We start from the raw sequence: 20,459 nt of genomic DNA on the forward strand, positions 1-20,459 counted from the left end.
TTCACCGTAACTTTTAGAAATTTGGGCTAATTCTTCCTAGGCTTCTCCAAAGTGGTCAAACAGCATGAACTAACCACTCAGTACTGGTCTAGCTGCCTAACCGAGGAACATAACGATTCCTGCCCTCTGGAGGTCCTGCTGTCTGGGGTATAGACAGTCGCAGCGCGCCTGGGCTTCCCTCACTCCAGCATCTTGCTTTTCTTGTTTGTGAATTAGGAGGAGGTAGCAGGCAAAAGTGGGGTGTGAGATGGAGGAGAGGAGTGGGAGGGAAAGCTTGGGAAACGCATATATCATCAATTGTTAAATGACATAAATAAATCAATAAATGTTTTTCTTTCTCGACTCTCCATCCCTCACTAACGCCGCTTTGAAGTTGCCTCAATTTCCTCTTCAGGGGCCTCGGGCCAAAATGGAGGCGGCTGGACTCCATTTCCCAGAGAGCCTCGCGGGAGAACTTTCTGCGCCTGCGCAGCTGAGTGTGCCCTTTGCCTCCTGGGAATTTGAGTCGTTCTCGTTCCCAGCCCGCCTCGTGTGTTTCCTACTCCGCCTCCAAGGTACGGTGCTGCATGTTGGGAGCTGTAGTCCGTGGCCGCCCGTACTCCAATTCCCGGCGGGCTTCGGGGCGAGAACCCGGAAGGGGAGGCTGGAGAGGAGCGAGTGGGGGAAACCCGCGTAGTCGAGCGAGCTGCAGCGCGGGGAGATGGTGAGATTCCCCGAGCTGGGTCCTGCGGGTGTTCGAGAGTATGGGCGGGGGGTTCGGGACCCGGGTTCGAGAGGAAGCAGACTGAGGCTAAAGAAAGGACTGGGCGTGGAGAGATCGCTGTGGGTGGGGATTGAGAGGAACGGGAGCCCGAGGGAGTAGAATGGGGGCTAGGGAGGGGTCTTGGAGGTGGAGAGAGAGTCAAGCGTTGGAATTGACTGGTAAGGGGATTCGGAGCTGGGGGAGTTAGGCTCCGAGGGGGAGTCCTGGCTGGACATCTAGGCAGGAGACCCTGAAGTGGGCGATTTCGAGAGAGGTTAGTTAGCCTGGTGGACAGGGAAGGGCATGGGAGTCGGGGCTCGAAGAGTGAAGGGAGAGACTGACTGCGGATGCAGTTGGGTCGAGTTCTCTGACTGCGCGCTGGGGCGGCCAGGCAAGTTGAGGACGTGGGAGGTGGAAGTCAGCGAGGGTGTAGGTTAGCCTCTAGGACCAGAGGGCCATGTAGGGTGCGTGAGTTTAGGAGCGGAGCATATCGAGCCTTAATCTAACCAGAGACCGGACAGTCACGGAACTCTGCGTTGATGTGACCGGAGGTCGGTAGGAACCACCTTTCGCACCCTTCCAGCCCCAGTGGGATCCGGACGAATAGTGGTTTGTGTGGCCAGTCCAGTTTTGGGATTCCTGATTCTGCCCCTCCTTTGTGACCTAGGCAAGTCTCTCTGGAAGGCTCTGTGTCCTTATCTGTAATGATGAGAACAAGCAGGCCCCTGTGAAGATAGCTCAAGGGAGACTCCTTAAAAATCGATACTTTTCGATAGGGAAGTTAAGACCCAGCCTCAGAGCTGTCGGAGGGAAGCTCCCGTCCCAGGAGGGTTGACTGGGTTAGAGTTGCTTGCTAATAATGTCCCTACTTTTCAGTCCGGTCCTCAGACTTTTCCCCAAAACTTGACAGTGGTCCCCTCCACCCCTGCCCCTTACTACCAGTTTTTCAAACACGCCCGATCTTGGTTTTAGCTGTTTGTATTAATTTATCGGATTCAGACAGTGCCTCTTAGGGGTAGGTGCTCCATTTTATAGAAAAGAAGCAGAGGCACATAGAGTTTAAGCAGCTTTCTTGTTCTCAGCCGGCATTAAATGGTAAATCTAGCATTGCTGTCCAGGTCAGAATCTGCCTGGGTTGCTTTCATCCAGTCCCCTCTGCTTATAGTAAAGGAAGATATGGTGAGTAGAGACACCGGCCAGAGCAACTGTCAGACAGAATTTAATTCTTTTGTGTGACCCGGGGCAAGTCTTAGGACTCTGTGCAGCTATTAAATGAGACCCATAAGCTAGGTAGGCTGGAGAGTTTAGGGAGATGATGTCTGGAAATGCTTAGAGTAAGTGCACAGTACACACGTCTGGAGACTCTGTGTAGCTCAGGCTGGGCCCTGTTGAGCTTCCTCCCTCAGCATCCGGAGTGCTGGGATTACCACCCCAGCCCAGAGAGTATTTGTTGTTGTTTTGAGGCTCTCATGTGTTCCACGCTGACCTCAAACTCTCTGTGTAGCTGAGGATGGCCTTGAACTTCTGATCCTCCTGCCTCCTTATCCTGACTTCTGGGGTTACAGGGGTGCACCACACCATGCCTGGTTTATGATGTGCTGGGGATCCAGCCCAGGGCTTTGTGCACACTAGGCAGCCGCTCTACCAGCAGAGCTACATCACTGGTCCATGTTTTTGTTTTTAAAACAAATGGGAGACATCGGATAAGGAAGATAGGAAGAGGAACCAGCAAGGGAGCATCAGGTGTGCTGTCCCTTCACTTTCTAGTTGCCCCCTTCCCCTGATCTTCCCAGTCCCACCTTCCTGCCCCCTATTCCTGGGCTCCTAAGCCTAAGCAAGGCTCCCACACAGGTGCCCAGAAACTCAATCTGTCTCCAGCTAAATATTAATAATTCACTTGCCCGGTATGCGAATGTCCCAATTCCCAAGTCTTTCCAGTGAGTTAGAAATACTGCTGACAACTGAGTTAGGGTTTTGTTTGTTTTGATTTTTGGTTTTCTTGTTGTTGTTGTTGTTGTTGTTGGTGGTGGTGGTGGTGGTGGTGGTGGTGGTGTGTGTGTGTGTGAACCCTCTAACATTTTGGCCAGGGCAGGAAGGGGGCTTCCTTAAGGAACTTAGCAACTTTGTAATTCACTTTGAAACAATTTGGGCTTTTTTATTTTTAAACCTTTATTCTTTCATTTATGTGTATGGGATGTGGGGAGTTGTACCTGTGCCCCAGAAGAGGGCGGTTCAAATGCCCATAAGCTAGAGGTACAGGTGATTGTGGGCTGCCTGATGTGGGTGCTGGGAACCGAACCTGCGACCTCAGAAAGAGGAGCAAGCACTGCTCAGCCGTCTTAGTAGCCCAAGCATGGGTCATTTGCTTGGAGCCTTTAGTTTATAACTTCATTGACTGGTAGTAAAGGTTATGGCCAAAGCTCCGACATCTGGCGGAGCCAGGTGGCTTACCATGCCTTCGGCTAAGCTGTGTCCCATGCTCAGTCTCAGATTTCTTTTTCTTTTTTTCTTTTTTTGAGACAAGGTCTCTCTGTAGCCCTGGCTGTTCTGGAACTCTGTGTAGACCAGGCTGGCCGTGAACTCATGGAGATCCACCTGCCTCTGCCTCCCAAGTGTGGGGATTAAAGGTGTGCTCCACCATTCCTGACCTCCATTTTTTCAATATGTAAAATGGGACCACATTCAGCCCGTGAGGGAATGGACAGTCAGGCCATGTTTAAAATGCCTGTTGCATTATGCTCTCAATAAGGATGACAACCTTCTGGGATTTCCGTTCTTTGAAGAAAATACATTTCAGCGTGGTATGGTCGTCCCACTCAGATGGAAGTGTGGGGAGCTGACGTGTAAGGCTACCTGGGCTGCACGTGACCTAGGAAGGAAGGAAGAGGGCGGTGGGAGGGGAGAGGAAGGTTGCCATCTGAAGGAAGTGGGGCTTCAGCTAAGCGTGTATTTGTATATCTATTATATAGTGTGTACTATGGGGTGTCTATGGAAGTCAGTGGGAGTGGGTTTTCTCCTTCCACCGTGTGCGTTCTGAGGATGGAAGTCGGTCTGGATAGGCTTGGCGGCCAGTGCCAGTACTCGTGAGTCACCTTGCTGACCTGGGATTCACTCCGTAAGCGGCCAGACCCTCTACTAGGTGCCAGAGTGGACGGTAGGCAGACTGGCCTCTGCCCTCCGGGGCTCCCTCTCTTCATAATGCCAGGGCACTGTTCTCGGCACTAGGGCTTTGGGCTCAGCTTGGAGGTCCAGTTCCTCTAACACCTGCTGGTTTCACCCCTGCACCCCCACTGCCTTGTCTTTGCATCGTTGTCATGACCTACAGGGATGTGCGTCCTCTCCCACCCCACCCCTGCGCGCCCCTAGCCCGAGAACCTTTAGCATTGTCTCTCCACTCTTTTCTTTTGGTTGGTTGGTTTGATTTTTCAAGACAGGGTTTCTCCGTGTAGCCCTGGCTGTCCTGGATCTCACTCTGTAGCCCAGGCTGGCTTCAAACTCACAGAGATCCGCCTGCCTCTGCCTCCTGAGTGCTGGGATTAAAGGCGTGCGCCACCACTGCCTGGCCTCTCTACTCTTTCTTAAATTATCTGAACGCCTGTTGGTTTGGGGCTTGTTGGTTGAACATCTATCTCTCACTTCCCCTGTCCCTGTGTGTTACAGCTGGGTGAGCTGACACCCCCCCACCCCACCCCCATGTCCTTCATTTGTTTGTCTTAGAAAAACAAGTGACATTTCCAAATTATTTTGCCGTTTCGTCCCCTTTGTTTCTGTTTTGTGAGGCACATTCTACCCTCATAGTTTCACTGCTCTGAAACTCTGCCGACAGAGATCTGTTCACCTCTGCTGACTGTTGATACTCCGTGTTTGTTTTCTGAAATAGTCGCATTATGTAGCATAGGCTGGCCCCAAACTTTCGTCTGTCCCAGTCACTACTGCGCTGGAATTGTAGACCTATGCTCCCACACGTGGTTGTTGCTTTTTTCTTTCTTCTTCTAAGACAGGGTCTGATGAAGCCCAGGCTGGTGTTGAACTCACTTTGTGACTGAGGATGATGACTGATTCTCTTGTCTCCACCTCCCAAGTGCTGGGATCACAGGCTCCAGGTACCATGCTCTTTTGGCTTAAAAAAAAATCTTAAATTGGATTTCAGTCTGTGCCTGTCTGAGGCTCACTCATATAGCACATCCATGTGTGTGTATGTGTCTGCACGTGTATGTACCAGCAAGCCTATCTCTGTACCTGCAGTGGTGGGGTTACAGACGTATGCCACCATGACCTACTTCTTTTTACGTGATGGTGAGCATGAAGCCCGGGTCCACTTTATAGACTAAGCTTCCAATATTTATTTGTACTTAGGTGTTTTGAGTGTTGGCCTGCATGTGTATACCACGTGCATGCAGTACCTGTGGGGGCCAGAAGAGGGCGTCTGATCCATTGGAACTGGAGTTACAGATGGTTGTGAGCCGCCTTGTGGGTGCTGGGAATTGAACCTAGGTCCTCTGCATGAGCAGCCAGTGCTCAATCAGGACTCTTTAGTCCTTCCTGATTGGCCTTGAGCTCTCCAGGATCTTTTTGCCTCCACTTCCAGAATGCTGAGTTTTCAGGCATTCGACGTCACATCCGCCTCTAAAATGATTGTCGTTGTTGTAATATTCCATTTGTGACAGCATATTACTAGCTGTGGTGGCAGCGCTGTTAGAGTTTGCCTGTGGTGCGTACCTTCGTAGGGAGAAGGAGATGGCCTCCTCCTATCCTCACTGACTGCTTGATTGGAGATCATACTCCCCTTCCATCCAGCCCAGCCCCTCGCCTCTGTGTTTGTTTATTTCTACCTGGAAACTGCTGTTGTGTTTATTTTCCCTTGATCCAATTAGTATGGCAGCCCCTTGAGAACAAGGATTTCTGTCTCCTGTTCCTCGTGTGTCTCCAATGCCTGGAACCACACCTGTCACAGTGCAGGTCTTGTTTGTGTTTGGGAGAGGATCTCACTGTATAGCCCTGGCTGGCCTGGATTGATTGTGTAGATCAGGCTAGCCTCAATCTCACAGAGATATGCCTGCCTCTGTCTGGCCCAAAGTGCCAGGATTAAAGGATGCACCACCACAGCTGCCTGCAATATAGTTTTGTTCTTGTTGTTTTGTTTGTTTGTTTGTTTTGAGACAGGGTTTCTCTGTGTAGCTCTGGCTGTCCTGGAACTCACTCTGTAGACCAGGCTGGCCCTGAACTCACAGAGATCCACCTGCCTCTGCCTCCCGAGTGCTGGGATCAAAGGTGTGCATCACCACACCCAGCCTTGTTTTTTTAATGTGTGTAGATGTTTTGCCAGTATGTATGTCTGCACATTATATGTGTGTGGTACCCTCAGAGACCAGAGGAGGACACTGGACCCTCTGGAACTGGGGTTGCAGGCAGTTGTGAACTACCAAGTGGGTGCTGGGAACTAAACCCGGGTCCTCTGTCAGAACAACCAGTGCTCTTAACTACTGAGCCACCTCTCTAGCCCCTGCAATACAGGTTTTTATAAACATCTGTTAAATGAATAAGCAAGGCTCAGGACCCAGCAGTAAGGGGCAAGTTTCCTGGCTTGGTTTCTGCGAGTGATTGCTGGGGATCAGTTTCATTTCAGAACGTGAACTAAAGAGGGCTGCTCTGGTATGATGACATACACCTGTGATCCCAGCAATGAGGAGGCTGAGGCAGGGGGATTGCTTGGAGTTCCAACACAGACTGAACTCATAGTGACTTCCAAACCAGCTTGGGTTGCAAAGGAAGACTCTGTCTCAAAAAACAATAACAAATATTTTATGTGTATGAGTGTTTTTGCCTGCATATATGTATGTGCACTGTCTATGTGCCTGGTGCCTGCAGAGACCAGAAGAGGGCACTAGACCCTCTGGAATTGGACCTAAGGATAGTTGTTAGCCACCCATATGGGTGCTGGGAACTGAGCCTGGATCCTCTTCAAGAGCAGCCAGGGCTCTTAACTGCTGAGCCATCTCTCCAGGACCCCGATTTATTTATTTACTTATTTATTTATTTATTTCTGTACTGGGGATGGAATTCAAAGCCTTCTGCCTGCTAGGTAAATGCTCTAGCACTGAGCCACATTTGCAGTCCCTCATTGGTGGATTCTAGGCACATGCTGTACTGCCAAGCCACGACCTCACCCTCTTTAGGAGGCAGGTCTCCCCAACAGTTGCCCAGGCTGGCTTTGAACTTGTGATCCTCCTTCCTCAGCCTCCCAGAGAGCTGGAATTACAGATGTAGCCATCGGGCTGGCTTTGAAGTTGTTTCTGACTAATAATCCTCAGGACAGAGCTATCTAAACCTTCAGGCATGTAGAGATCCTGGAAGCAGACAGAAACCAGGCGAGGTGGCCTCCCTGTGTCCCTGTTTCCCCTCCCAAAGGGCAAACAAGCAGTTTGTTAAACCTCAGTTATACCTCATACCTCAGTTCTTAAAAAACACTGTAGGACGAGGTTGAGGATGGTGTGGTGGCTGACCCTCGGAGGGAGAGAGGAGCGCTGACACCCAGGCCAAAAGCCGGAGGTGATGTGGGGGTTGGGATGGGATGGGGCATGGGTAAGCAAGGCTTGTAGACCCCTGAGGAGCCAGTGAGCTACTCACGGGTCCAGAATAGCTTCAAGGAGAGAGTCCAGCCCTCCTGAAACAAATGTACAGGCTGGAGAAGGGAGAACCTCTCAGCTGCCCAGCTCAGGGACAGGTGTTAGAAGCAGGATGGTGGTGAGGAAGAGGTCAAGGATAGCCTGGGAAGGCCCCCAAGGGGGTGGGTGGGACTTTTCAGGGCAGCTGACTGGAGTGGCCAGCTATTGAGATGTCTCCAGTGGTAGACACGTAAACGTTGGCCAGCAATCGGGTTGTCCGCTCAGTCAGACAATGTATTGCACACGGTGACCTGGGCTGTTTGATGCAATGCACAGTTGGAGTCAACCGCCCTGAAGTTTCTTGCCTGTTCCCAGGGCCTGGCACGTGGCGCCATGCTTCGGGAAGGCAAACGATAGGGAACAAAGAGACAGGCATGCCAGTTTGAAGTGAGCTTCTGCTGTACTTGTACCGAGACAAAGGGAAATGCCAGCCTTACTCTTCCATTTTAATGGAAGGAGAAGCAGACAGCACACCTCATAAGCGAAGTGTCAGGTGCGGTGGCTGGTGATGGGCGGGACGGAGAGAAGCCAGCGAGGGCTGAGTTTGTGTTCTGTTGTGGAGAAGCTGTGAGCTTGCGTCAAGGCCCCCCAGAGGCGGAGGGGAAGGGTGAGCCCTGGGGTGGGTGAGGAACAGTATTTCAGACAGGCAACATTGAGTGTGATGGCCTTGAGGACCGAGTGACACAATCCACGCCCGGCGAGTGTGGGCAGCATTGCCTCAGAGCTCAGTCCGAAGAGCAGAGCAGCTACCTAGTCTTTCTCCGCCTGGGCTCCCTTCCTCATCCTTGACGGCCGGGCTGGGCCGGGGAGGTAGCTCAGCGGTAAGAGCACTGGCTTTTGCAGAGGGCCTGGGTTTGGTTTCCAGCAGCCATGTCAGGTGGCTCTGACGCCCTCTTTTGACCTCCTTGGGCACCCTTACCTGTGCACACACCTACATACAGACACACATGCACAGAAAGAAAGAATGAACACAGTACGGGGAGATGGCTTAGTCGGTAAAGAGCCTGCTCTGCAAGCCTGAGGACCTGGGTTCGGATCCCAGCACCCACCTAAGAAGCCAGGCACAGCTGTGTGCATCTGTAACCCCAGTAGCAGGAGGATGGCAGGCAGAGGAGACATTTGGATCGGTTCTCATTGGCCGCCTAATCAAGCTACAACTGAGCTTGGGTTTCAGTGAGATATCCTGCCTCAAAAACCATGTACAGCCTGTGGTGGTGGTGGTGGAGGCAGTGTGCACTTTTAATCCCAGTAGTAGAGAGGCAGAAGAAGGAAAATCTCTGTGAGTTCGGGCCCAGCCTGGTCTACGAAGTGAGTTCCAGGACGGCCAGGCCTGTTACACAGAGAAACCCTGTTTCGGGGTGGGCGAAAAGAAACATGTGCTGAGTGATTGAGTAAGACACCTGGTGTGGATCTGTGTCCACTATACACACTCGTGTGCATTTTCAAGCACACTTACACACTCCCACACAAACATATTCATTTGCCATACATAGACCCCCAAATAAAGACACAAAAAAGAGACACATTGGTTGTGGAGCATGCTTGGGCTGCCAATGCTTAAGAGGCTGAGGCAGGAGAATCAAGAGTTGGAGGCCAGGCTGGACTACAGAGTGAGAAGATGTGGGAGTTAAAGGGTTAATTTTAAGTGCTGCTAACTGCATAATGTATTTATGTTGCCTTTGAGTGGATGTCCTTCCCCTTCCCTGTGAGCTGTTTCTGGTGAGCCCAATGTCATGTGTGTAGCCTATGCATCCAGGACCAGCCCGCAGGAGGATCTCTGTACATCAGGGTGTGGGAATGTGCATTCTCTAATTATTGGGGGCACTTAATGAGGGTGTAGAGTGCGGGGCTCTGCTCCTATCAGCCTTGCTTTCTCAGGCAACCTCCTGGGATAGGTGTGTTTGTGGTTCCCATTAAAATTGTGGATTACAGGGTTGGAGAAATGGCTCAGCGATTAAGAGCATTTGCTGCTCTTCCAGAGGACCCGAGCTCCCAGCCCATCAGTCGGCTCGCAGGTGCCTGCAACCCCAACACCCTCATCTGGACTGTGGACACTGCACTCGAATACACACACACACACACACACACACACACACACACACACACACACTTTAAAAGTAATAAAAATAAATCCTTAAAACTGTAAGCTCTGGCCGGGTGCTGGTGGCGCACGCCTTTAATCCCAGCACTTGGGAGGCAGAGCCAGGCGGATCTCTGTGAGTTCGAGGCCAGCCTGGGCTACCAAGTGAGTTCTGGTTAAAAGTCGTAATGCCCTTACCCGCTGAACCATCTCTCCAGGCACCTGCACTGCACTGAAACAACACAAGGTGTCTGTAATTTAAGATAACTTAACAGTCAGTTTTGAGTGACTTCCTGTTGCTTTCCTGTAGTGAGTGCAGAGGTTTGGGGAGCCTTGTAGGGAAGACTGGACCGGTCCTCATGGCCAGTTACCTTAGCCTTGAATTCCAAGTCCAGGGGCTGTGGGGTCCAGTACAGGGTTAACATCTGTTCTTTGGTTTTTGCATTTGGCCTTTGAAACAAGGTCTGACATAGCCCAGGCTCTGTTTCCTAAAGGCCAGCTTTCCTCCCACCCTTTTTAATACATAGGTGTTTTGCCTGCATGTGTGTCTGTGGACTGCATGCATGCAGTGCCCGCAGAGGTCAAAAGAGGATGCCAAGCCTCTGGAACTGGACTTACAGGCGGCTGTGGGCTGCCCTGCGGGTGCTGGAATCGAACCCAGGTCCTCTGCAACAGCAGCCAGTGCTCTGAACCGCTGAGCCATACCTCCAGCCCCGAGTTTGCCTGTTTGTGGATTTGGGGGGTTTGTTGTTATTGCTGTGGCTTTGCTTGTTCTTGTGTTTTAGTATGTTTTATTTTTATTTTACGAAAGTCTGACACTATATAGCCCAGGCTGGCTTAAAACTTCCTGCCTCAGCCTCCCGGACTACTGGAATTACAGGCGTTGAGGCGTCACACCCGGCTTGCCTGTTTGTTTAAAAGGCGAGGTGACTAAGGCTCCGGGTGTCACACCGAGAAACCTCTCTCCATCCCCGCCAGAACTAGTAACCAAAGCCAGATTCTCGCACCGTTCCCCTACGTGGTTCTTTCTGCCGGGAGCCCGCCAGTCCCCGGCCGCGTGGCCCTTTAAATCTCTAGCGTCAATCAGGGCTCGGGTTTCAAGGGGCCGTCGGGTAGTACTCCTCCCCTTGAGTGCGGTGGCTAGTTCCCGGGTTCCCCGTGCGGCAGTCCTGGACGGCAGGCATTTGTCCCCACTCCCTTACGTCGGGCTGCTTCCATCCCGCCCGCCCCCTCCCGTCACCTCCCGCCTACTCCTCCTGTTTTCCAAGTCGGGCCCCTTCGCCAGGGCCTTCCTTATATGGGCACGGCTCTGAACCGCGGCCGCTCATTGGCCGGGGCCGTCACGCGCGCGTCTGTCAACAAAGGGGCGGGGCGGAGCGCGCGGCGCGCCTGCCCGCGCGAGGGGGCGGGCCCGCGGGGCTCCGGTGCGCATGCTTGCGGGCGGCCGTTCTCCGGGCCGCCTAGGGGAGGCGCTGCGGGTAAGCGCGCCTGGGGGGCGTGTCTGGGTTTTTATCGGAGGGGGGTCACCCGAGGGGGTCGGAAGATCCCCTCGAGAAGGAGGCGGGTCCAGGGTTTGGGGGCGCGTTTGCACCGACGCGATTATTTGAGCGCTTGGGAAAGTTGCGGGGGTGGAGGGGCCACTTTAGGGTTCCCGGGAGCTTAAGAGGCGCCTTGGGTTTGGGTCGTTTTGTAGTGTGGGGGGCTTGGCTGTGTTTTAGAGGTGTCCTTTGTGGTTGGGGTGTCTGGTGGGCACAGGATGCCTGGGCTTGAGTACTTCCCACCCGTGTGACCAAGGACAGGGGCGCTTCCCTTCCTGCGGCCCCTCTGCAAGCAGAGCTGCGCTGCAGAGACTCCGGCCTCCCAGCCTGCTGGAGCACGCGGGACACGTGTCTGCCGTTGTGCCGCTCGAGGTTTCATTAGGGACTGTTGACATATTTGTTTGGTTTGGGGTTCGTTTTAAAGAGGGTGTTTTTATGTCCGAGTTCTTTCAAGGTTCGGGAGCTTCTGGGGAATGAAGGGGTAGAATAAGGATCGGTGTCTGGAATGAGCGGAGGATGTCGGGAGACCCACTGAGTCACCTGTGAGATTCGGGTATTGCTGTGTATCTTCAGATGTGTGAAAAGTTATTTGTGATTTGGCTTCTCCGTGCTGGAGGGCGTATTGATTTATTATTTTGATTTTTGTTTTAAGTTTTATGTGTATGGTTGTTTTGCCTGAGTGTGTGTCTGTGCACCACATACCTGTCTGTTGCCTTGGAGACTAGATGGATCTTCTGGAACTGGAGTTACAGAGAGCCACTCTGTGGGTACTGGGAACCACACTTGGGTCCTCTGCAAAAGCAGCAAGTACTTTTTAACTGCTGAGCCATCTCTCCAGCTCCCATTATTATTTATTTATGAGACAGGGTCTTTAGGTAGCTCTGGCTGGCCTAGGACTAGATACATAGACCAGGATGGCTTTGAACTCAGAGATCCACCTGCTTCTACTTCCCAAGTGCTGGGATTAAAGGCCTGCGCCTCTTTGATTTTTTGGGAGGGCAAGGTCTCTTTATATAGTCCCCCTGTCTCATATCCCAGCCTCTCAAGTGCTGGGATTACAGGCATGTGCCACCAGGCTTAGTAGGGTCTTGAGGAGGAGGTTGGAATTTTAAAGTAGAATTTGAAAAAGTCTGGATACTTTGGGGGTGGACATGAAGATTCTGGAAATGAGGGTGGGGTTGGGTAAGGATTCTTAAGATCAGGGTTCTGTTACTGGTGATGGTGTTTGGAGGCTGATTTTGAATGGCATCTGCAGGACCATGAAGTAATAGGGTGTCAGATTTGCCTGGATTTAGAGCAGGCAGTCTATCCTATAGCATCCCCTAACTTTTCTTTTTTGGGGGGTGGGTGGGTGGGTTTGGATTGGTTTTGTTTTGTTTTTGTTTGGTTGGTTGGTTTTTCGAGACAGGGTTTCTCTGTTTAACTTTGGAGCCTATCCTGGAACTCACTCTGTAGACCAGGCTGGCCTCAAACTCACAGAAATCCACCTGCCTCTGCCTCCTAAGTGCTGGGATTAAAGGCGTGCTCCACCAAGCCTGGCCTCTTGTTTGTTTTTGTTTTTTGGGGTTTTTTTTTTACTTTTTGTTTTTGAGACAGGGTTTCTCTGTGTAGTCCTGGCTTTCTTGGAACTTGCTCTGTAGAACAGACTGGTCTCGAACTCAGAGAATCACCTACCTCTGCCTCCCAAGAGCTGGAATAAAAGGCATACACCGCCACTTCTGTCCAGCAAAGCTAACTTTTTATTTATTATGTATACAGTGTTCTGCCTGGATGTAACCCTGCATGTCAGAAGAGGGCACCAGATCTCATGATAGATGATTGTGAGCCACCATGTGGTTGTTGGGAATTGAACCCAGGACCTTTGGAAGAACCTCCAGTGTTCTTAACCTCTGAGCCATCTCTCCAGCCCAGCTAACTTTTTCTATAAAAGACTAGGTAATGAATTATTTCAGGCCATACAATCATTGATGTAGCTCTGCTCTTTTGGGATGAAAGCAGCCATAATTTGTTTCCATAAAATTTAATTTACAGTCAGTGGGCTGGGCTTAATTCTTGGCATGTAGTTTACTTACCTCTCTGTTCCATTGGGATATTCAGGGTTTATTTTGTGAAGGGTTATTTTCTTCTTTGTTTTCTTTTCCTTTTATTTGTTTGTTTGTATCTTTTTAGACAAGGTCTGACTATGTAGCCCAGGCTGACCTGGAACTCTCCATCTTTTTGCCTCAGCCTCCTCAGATCTGGGATTGTAAGCACTCATCACCATGCCCTGTTGGAGGGTTGTTTTCATGTTGAGATGTCTGCAAGGAGATGGGCCAAAAGTGGAGACTAGGCATCTGCTACCTGCTGGTAAGTAGAGTGAGACATAAAGTGCTGCCATCAAACTCAGTCACAAAGCTGCCTCTAGACTAGCTGATGTGTGCACAGTCATGCAAACAAGAAAGAGAAGTCATTATTAAGGGTGCTCTCAACAGATGCTGCAGCTCAGGCCTGTGATCCCGGGCACCTGGGGAGCTGAGCAAGTGCATTGCTAGGCTCCTGACAGCCAGGGCTAAAGAGTGAGATCCTATCTCAGAGAATAACCTCAGAAAAGCTGAGTATAGTGACTCACACTTGTAATCCCAGAATGAAGCAAGAGGATTGGATTGCTGTGAGTTCAAGACTAGCCTGGGCTACAGTGAGGCCCTGTCTCAAAAAGAAAAAGAACCATCATCATATATCATATTTAAGAATCCCATGACCCAAAACAAGTGGAGAGTGAATTTTTTTTTTTTTTTTCGAGACAGGATTTCTCTGTGTAGCTTTGCGCCTTTCCTGGAACTCACTTTGGAGACGAGGCTGGCTTCAAACTCACAGAGATCCACCTGCCTCTGTCTCCCGAGTGCTGGGATTAAAGGCGTGCGCCACCACCACCCAGCCAAGAATGAATTTCTTAAGGGTCTGTCTGGTTCTGGCTTCAGCTTTTCCTCCCTTGCCTAGTTACCTTACCCTCTGTGTGCCCTAGCAGCTGTAGACAAGGCTGGGCATGTCTGCCTTTTCAGGAACTGGCCACTAAAGGTACAAGTGTAAGGAGGAGGAGCTTGGCCCAGCTGGTACTTTCGCTGAAGGTTAAAGGTTAGGCCAGGTGTGGTAGCGAATGCCTTTAGTCCCAGCACTCAGGAGGCAGAGGCAGGTGGATCTCAGAGTTCCTGGCCAGCCTGAGCTACAGAGTGAATTTCAGGATACCCAGGGCTAATACAGAGAGACCCTGTCTCAAAAAAACTAAAAAATAAATAATAAAGGTTAAAGGTCAGCAACTGGAGGCCTCTGGACTGGAAGCAAAGGCATTGGCTGCATCCCTCTGCTTCCCTGGTGTGTGGCTGGGATAGAGTTTTGTTTTCTTGGCCGTGCTAGGGACACAGTCCAGCCTTCTAGAGAGGTTGCCGCTCAGCCGCATCTCAGACCCCTCACGAGGTGCAGTCAGGCAAGTGCTGTGGCTGAACTGTAGAGCCATGCTCCCCGCCCTTGAGAGTGTGTGTGTGTGGGGGGGGGGGGTGTCTGGTGGAGCCCGGGGTGGCCTCCTGCTCTCACACCTGCCTCCCTTCCTCCCCCCTTTCTCCCTTCCTCCCTCCCTCCTTCCCCGGGTATATGTAGGCCTGCACGGCTCGACTGTCTGGGACACAGTTTTCAGTCTCTAATGTCATCTGTCCCTGGTGCAGAACTGAAGACTGAGTGGCCTTGGGAAGAAAGGCAGTGACTTCAGTGCTCTGTTGTTGGCTGTTTTTATACTCTTCACTCTTCGATCTTTGGGGGCCCACCACCCAGCTCCCAAATAATACACGGAGGCTTATTCTTACTTGTGAATGCTCAGCCTTAGCTTGGCTTGTTTCTAGCCAGCTTTTCTTAAATTATCCCATCTACCCTCTGGGCTTTTGCCTTTGTCTATTTCTGCATACCTTCCTTTATGTCTTAGACTGTGGCTTCCTGAGTAGCTATGTGGCTGGCCCCTGGAGTCCTCCTCCTCTCCTTCTCTTGCTCCCCAATCTTTTCTCTTTCTCAGATTTCTCCTATTTATTCTCTCTGCCTGCCAGCCCCACTTATCTGTGGCCATTTATTAGACCATCTTCAGCTCTTTATTAGACCATCAGGTGTTTTAGACAGGCACAGTAACACAGCTTGAGAGTTTAAACAAATGCAGCATAAAGAATACAGCACATCTTTCATCATTAAACAAATGTTCCACAGTATAAACAAATGTAACATCTTTTTTTCGAGACAGGCTTTCTCCGTGTAGTTTTGGTGCCTTTCCTGGATCTCCCTCTGTAGACCAGGCTGGCCTCGAACTTAGAGAGATCCACCTGCCTCTGCCTCTCAAGTGCTGGGATTAAAGGCGTGCGCCACCACCGCCCGGCAACACATCTTAAAATAATATTCCACAACAGTGCTGCAACTTTCTATGTCTCCAGGTGGCATGTGGAGCTCCCTACCACCATCCTGGTCCTGAGATTCAGTGGCTGCCTGCTGTTTGCTCTCACCTCCCAGCATGGACAGGGGCAGCCTCCTGCCCTTCCAGCTCTGGTGCCCCAGGCCCTTTGGAACGTATTCCCAGAACCAGCCACGCCCGCCTTCCGCGGCCCTCAAGCCTCCCGCCTGCTCTGACGCCAGCAGTGGGGCTGAGCCTGACCATGGGCCTGCACACTCAGAGAACACGCCGCCTGCCTTGGCTGCAGAAGCCCCCACCTCCCAGCATGCTCCACTCCTCTCTTCAGCAGCCGCTGGCGACGAGGGTCGAGTTCTGCTAGACACGTGGTATGTAATCAAGCCTGGAAATACAAAGGAGAAGGTGGCCTTCTTTGTGGCCCACCAGTGTGGCGGGGGTAGCCGGGCCAGCTCTATGAAGGTCAAAGGGCACTGGGGCAGCGATAGCTCCAAAGCCAAGAGGAGGAGGCGCTGCCTTGAGCCCACCAAGGCTCCTCCAGACCCCGGGGGCAGAGGAGGAGCCCCCGCCACTGAGGGGGCCCCCACGGCATCCGGGGATGATGTGGACCTGCTCTCCGTCGCAGAAATGGTGGCTCTGGTGGAACAGAGAGCTGCCCTGGCCCTGCAGAGTTACCCGCGCCCCACCACCCCAGCCCCGGTGGTCTTTGTGTCAGCTGAGCAAGGAGGACCCGCCAAGGGGCTGGGGTCAGAGAGGCGGGCTGCCGGGGGTGACTGCAGCCGCGTGGCCGAGGCAGTGGCCCACTTCGAGGCCCAGCGGGACAGCCCCCCAACCAAGGGTCTGCGTAAGGAGGAGCGGCCAGGGCCCGGGCCTGGTGAGGTGCGGATCGCTTTCCGTATCTCCAATGGCCGAGAGCCCCGTTCACCAGATGGCAGTTTACCTACTTGGAGCGGAGGCCGGCCTGGTAGTCCCTACTCTGGTAGTCCTGGGCCTGGGGCTCGAGCCAAAGACAAAATCACTTGCGACTTGTACCAGCTCATCAGCCCCTCCAGGGATGCCCTTCCCAGCAACATGGAGTTCCTGCTGGCCAGGGCAGACGAAGCCAGTGAAGGGGAGACGCCAGCCCCGGCCAGGCCTGAGGATGCGCCCCCAGCACCCCCTCCACCCCCTGCCCGAGACTGTGGAGCATCAGGATTCCATGTGGATGTGGTGGTGACGGGGGTAGTGGACGAGTGCATCTTCTTTGGCAAAGATGGCACCAAGAACGTGAAGGAAGAGACTGTCTGCTTGACAGTGAGCCCGGAGGAGCCACCACCCCCTGGTCAGCTCTTCTTCCTCCAGTCCCGGGGTCCAGAAGGGCCCCCCGAGCCACCCCCAGCGGATACCCCAAGCACAGTGCCAGGCCCTGACGATCCTGAGGGCACAGCAGACACCTCCCTGTGCCGCCTGTACCGGCACGTGTCACATGACTTCCTGGAGATTCGCTTCAAGATCCAGCGTCTTCTGGAGCCGCGGCAGTACATGCTGCTGCTGCCTGAGCATGTGCTGGTCAAGATCTTCAGCTTCCTGCCCACCCGAGCCCTGGCAGCCCTTAAGTGCACCTGCCACCACTTCAAGGGCATCATCGAGGCTTTTGGTGTGCGCGCCACGGACTCACGCTGGAACCGGGACCCGCTCTATCGCGATGACCCTTGTAAGCAGTGCCGCAAGAGATACGAGAAGGGCGATGTGTCCCTGTGCCGCTGGCACCCCAAGCCCTACCACCATGACCTGCCTTACGGACGCTCCTACTGGATGTGCTGCCGCAGAGCTGATCGCGAGACCCCGGGCTGTCGCCTGGGCCTGCACGACAACAACTGGGTGCTGCCGTGCAGTGGAGTGGGTGGGGGCCGGGCCGGCCGGGAGGAGGGGAGGTGAAGCCCGGGGTGAGGGGACACCCGCCGTACCTAAGCCCTTCCTGCTTTGCTGGGCGCTGGGGACCAGGAATGAGTCACCAGCCAACACCTACAGTCCATCCAGCGTTGATCTCCCCTAGAACTGGGACCAGGTTTGGGGGTTGACGGGGTAAATGCCCCGGTTGACCCCTGTTGGTTTTTTACTCTTCAGAGCCAGGGCCATGGACCCTCAGAGAGGGTTGTGTTTTGTTGTTTTTTATGAGCATCTCAGTTGCGCCTCCATCAAGCCCTAAGCCCACCCCTGAGTCTGTCCACCCCAGGGACCCACCAGCAGGGAGCAGACGGCAGCTAATTTTGGTACCACCTGAGGCTTTTCCTCAAGCTGGCCCTCCCCATTGTGTGCCCCCCAGTTCTTTGTCTGTGGGGCTGTGTCCACCCGAAGGGCTGCAGTCTCGGAGGTTGACGCCCCAGGCCGTTAGCTTGCAACTCCATTTGGCACTTTCTGGAGGCAGCCCACCATTTCTAGATGTTTTCCTCGTTAAATAATGATTTCTTCCCAACTACCAGTCTCCCTCTCCCCACAGGGAAAGTGAAACCCCTGCAAGTGTAGAGACCCCTCTTCAAGCTCTTGTCACTGACTCCCAAGTAAAGCTGTGAAGCCCCTTGCCTCAGAGGGCAAGGACAGTGGGTCTCAATTTCTAGGGAATTCTTCCTTCCACTTGGGGTTCTCAGTGAGGCATTTGGGTCTCTGCCCCCCACAAGCCACAAGTTTCTTAAGGATCTTTTGGTTAACTGGGGCCGTGATTTTTAGGCAGTTTGGTCCAAGATTTTTTTTTTTTTAATTTATTTTTGTTTTTTGAAGGCATGGTTTCTCTGTGTAGCCCTGGCTATCCTAGAACTTACTCTGTAGACCAGGCTGGCCTCAAACTCAGAGATCTGCCTGCCTCTGCCTCCTGAGTGCTGGGATTAAAGGCATGGGCCACCACCACCCAGCAATCCAAGATTTTATTTGGGTTTTTTCCTCTTTTGGGGTGTTTTGTTTTCTCATTCATTGTGGTTCTGGAAGCTTCTAGTGTGTGGCATCTGACCAATTTTGAATTGGTCCTTTCTATAAAATCAATATTTATAAAGGAGGGCCAGACTGGTCTGTGTGATGTTAAGGGAAGGGATTTGGTAACAGAAGAGACCCACAGCCTGTGCTTGGCAGGGTGGGATGGGAAAGGAGGAGAAGGGGCCCTGCTTCTTTAGGAGTCCAGCATCAGGTGAGTTTGGGGCCTCGGGTCACCGTTGTGTGGTGCTTTGGCAGTGGTCCTCATTGCTGTGGTCTATGACTGCAGGAATTCCTGCTGCCCCTGTGGTACGGGAAGGGAAGTCCCCTTCATGGTGGAGCTGCTGCACAGACACTGAATACCTCTCAATCCATCAGAACTTCCCAGATACACTGGGGATGGGACCCAAGTTAAAACCATAGGCTCTTTCATTCTCGGTATCATTTTGTGCACATGTGTGTGATGTGATGCATGGGTGGTAGTTGTGGAATATTTGTTTAATGATGCAAAGATGTGCTGCATTCTTTTATGTTGCATTTGTTTAACACTGTGAAGCTGTGTTACTGTGCCTGTCTAAAACACCTGATTGGTCTAATAAAGAACTAAATGGCCAATAGCTAGGCAGGAGAGGGACAGGCAGAGCTGCCAGGCAGAGAGAATAAATAGGAGAAAAAGAATGAGAGAGGGTGAGGGGTGAGGGGAGGACACCATGGTCCAGCCATACAAACAGCCACGAAGTAAGAAGGAAAGAAAAGTATATAGAATAGAGAAAGATAAAAGCCCAGAGGCGAAACATAAAAGAGAAACAGGTTAATTTAATAAAAGCTGGCTAGAAACAAGCCAAGCTAAGGCCGGGCATTCGTAAGTAATAAGTCTCTGTGTATTTATTTGGGAGCTGGTGGCTGCCCCCCAAAGAGTTCTTTATTAGACCAATCAGGTGTTTTAGAAAAGCACAGGAACACAGCTTCACTGAGTTAAATAAGAATGCAACAAACAGATACTCCACAGCATAAACAAATCTTAAATATTCATAACAGGTAGTGCAGGTGCACACAGGACACAGCACTAACATGCAGGTCTCTCCTCCCACTGTAGGCTCTAGGGATCGAGCTGAGGTCATCAGGCTTACGCAGCAAGTGCTTCTACCCACTGAAGCCTTTTCACAGGCCTGTAAAATTCATTTCACAACACCTTATACATATAATCGAATGAATTTGTGCGTGTGTGTGTGTTGCTGAGGATGGAACCCAAGATCACATGTGCTAGGCAAATGCTCTACCACTGAGCCACACCCCCAGCCCCTCACTGGGGGATTCTAGGCAGGGGCTCTACCACTGAGCCATACCCCAGCCCCTCACTGGGGGATTCTAGGCAGGGGCTCTACCACTGAGCCACACCCCCAGCCCCTCACTGGGGGATTCTAGGCAGGGGCTCTACCACTGAGCCACACCCCAGCCTCTCACTGGGGGATTCTAGGCAGGTGCTGTAGGTACTAAGCTGCATTCTCAGCTCATTTTGAGATAGGTCTCACTAAATTGTCCAGCTTTGCATTTATTCTATACCAGGTGGGCCTTGAGCTAGGTGAGCTGGGATTAATGGAACTATTCATCACACCTGGCTCTTATTTTATATCCTAAGTTATGGTTCAGATTCCCATGAAATCTGCAGTTCACCAGGAAAACCAATGGACACCCTCATTAACACTCCATCTGACTGAGATGAAGGTGGTTTTTCACACGTGCTCACAAGTGCTAGGTGACTGAGCTGCCCCTCAACCTGGTTCCGACACCTACGTTCTCCTCAGGTGTAATTGCTAAGCAACTCCACATTCACCAAACTGGCCTTAATGATAAGGTGCTCCAAATTCAGTTAATGAGGAGGTCCCACAAATGTTTATTCCTTTTTTGTTTTTTGAGACAGGGTTTCTCTGTATATCAGGCTGGCCTTGAACTCAGAGGTCCGCCTGCCTCTCTGCTTTCCGAGTGCTGGGATTAAAGGATTCCACAAGCCAGTCGGTGGTGATGCACGCCTTTAGTCCCAGCATTCGGGTGGCAGAGGCAAGCGGATCTCTGTGAG

General features: G+C 52.0%; 1 protein-coding gene across 9 annotated transcripts; it reads left to right on the forward strand.

Moving 5' to 3' along the window:
* The first annotated feature begins 593 nt into the window (after positions 1 to 593).
* On the forward strand, positions 594 to 18,467 carry Fbxo46 (F-box protein 46). 9 transcript variants are annotated; one of them, XM_076572613.1, is made up of 4 exons: positions 596 to 703; positions 12,784 to 12,960; positions 13,252 to 13,371; positions 15,277 to 18,467. In XM_076572613.1, the coding sequence occupies exon 4, from the start codon at positions 15,545 to 15,547 to the stop codon at positions 17,354 to 17,356; it is 1,812 nt and encodes a 603-aa protein (XP_076428728.1). In that variant the 5' UTR covers positions 596 to 703; positions 12,784 to 12,960; positions 13,252 to 13,371; positions 15,277 to 15,544; the 3' UTR covers positions 17,357 to 18,467. The 9 variants fall into 9 exon arrangements, with proteins under 9 accessions (XP_076428743.1, XP_042128270.1, XP_076428728.1 ...); XM_076572619.1 differs by having other exon boundaries at positions 15,281 to 18,467; XM_076572585.1 differs by having other exon boundaries at positions 15,468 to 18,467.
* The last annotated feature ends 1,992 nt before the right edge of the window (positions 18,468 to 20,459 follow it).

The sequence above is a fragment of the Peromyscus maniculatus genome, chromosome 1 (genome assembly GCF_049852395.1).
Source record: "Peromyscus maniculatus bairdii isolate BWxNUB_F1_BW_parent chromosome 1, HU_Pman_BW_mat_3.1, whole genome shotgun sequence".
NCBI lineage: Eukaryota > Metazoa > Chordata > Mammalia > Rodentia > Cricetidae > Peromyscus > Peromyscus maniculatus.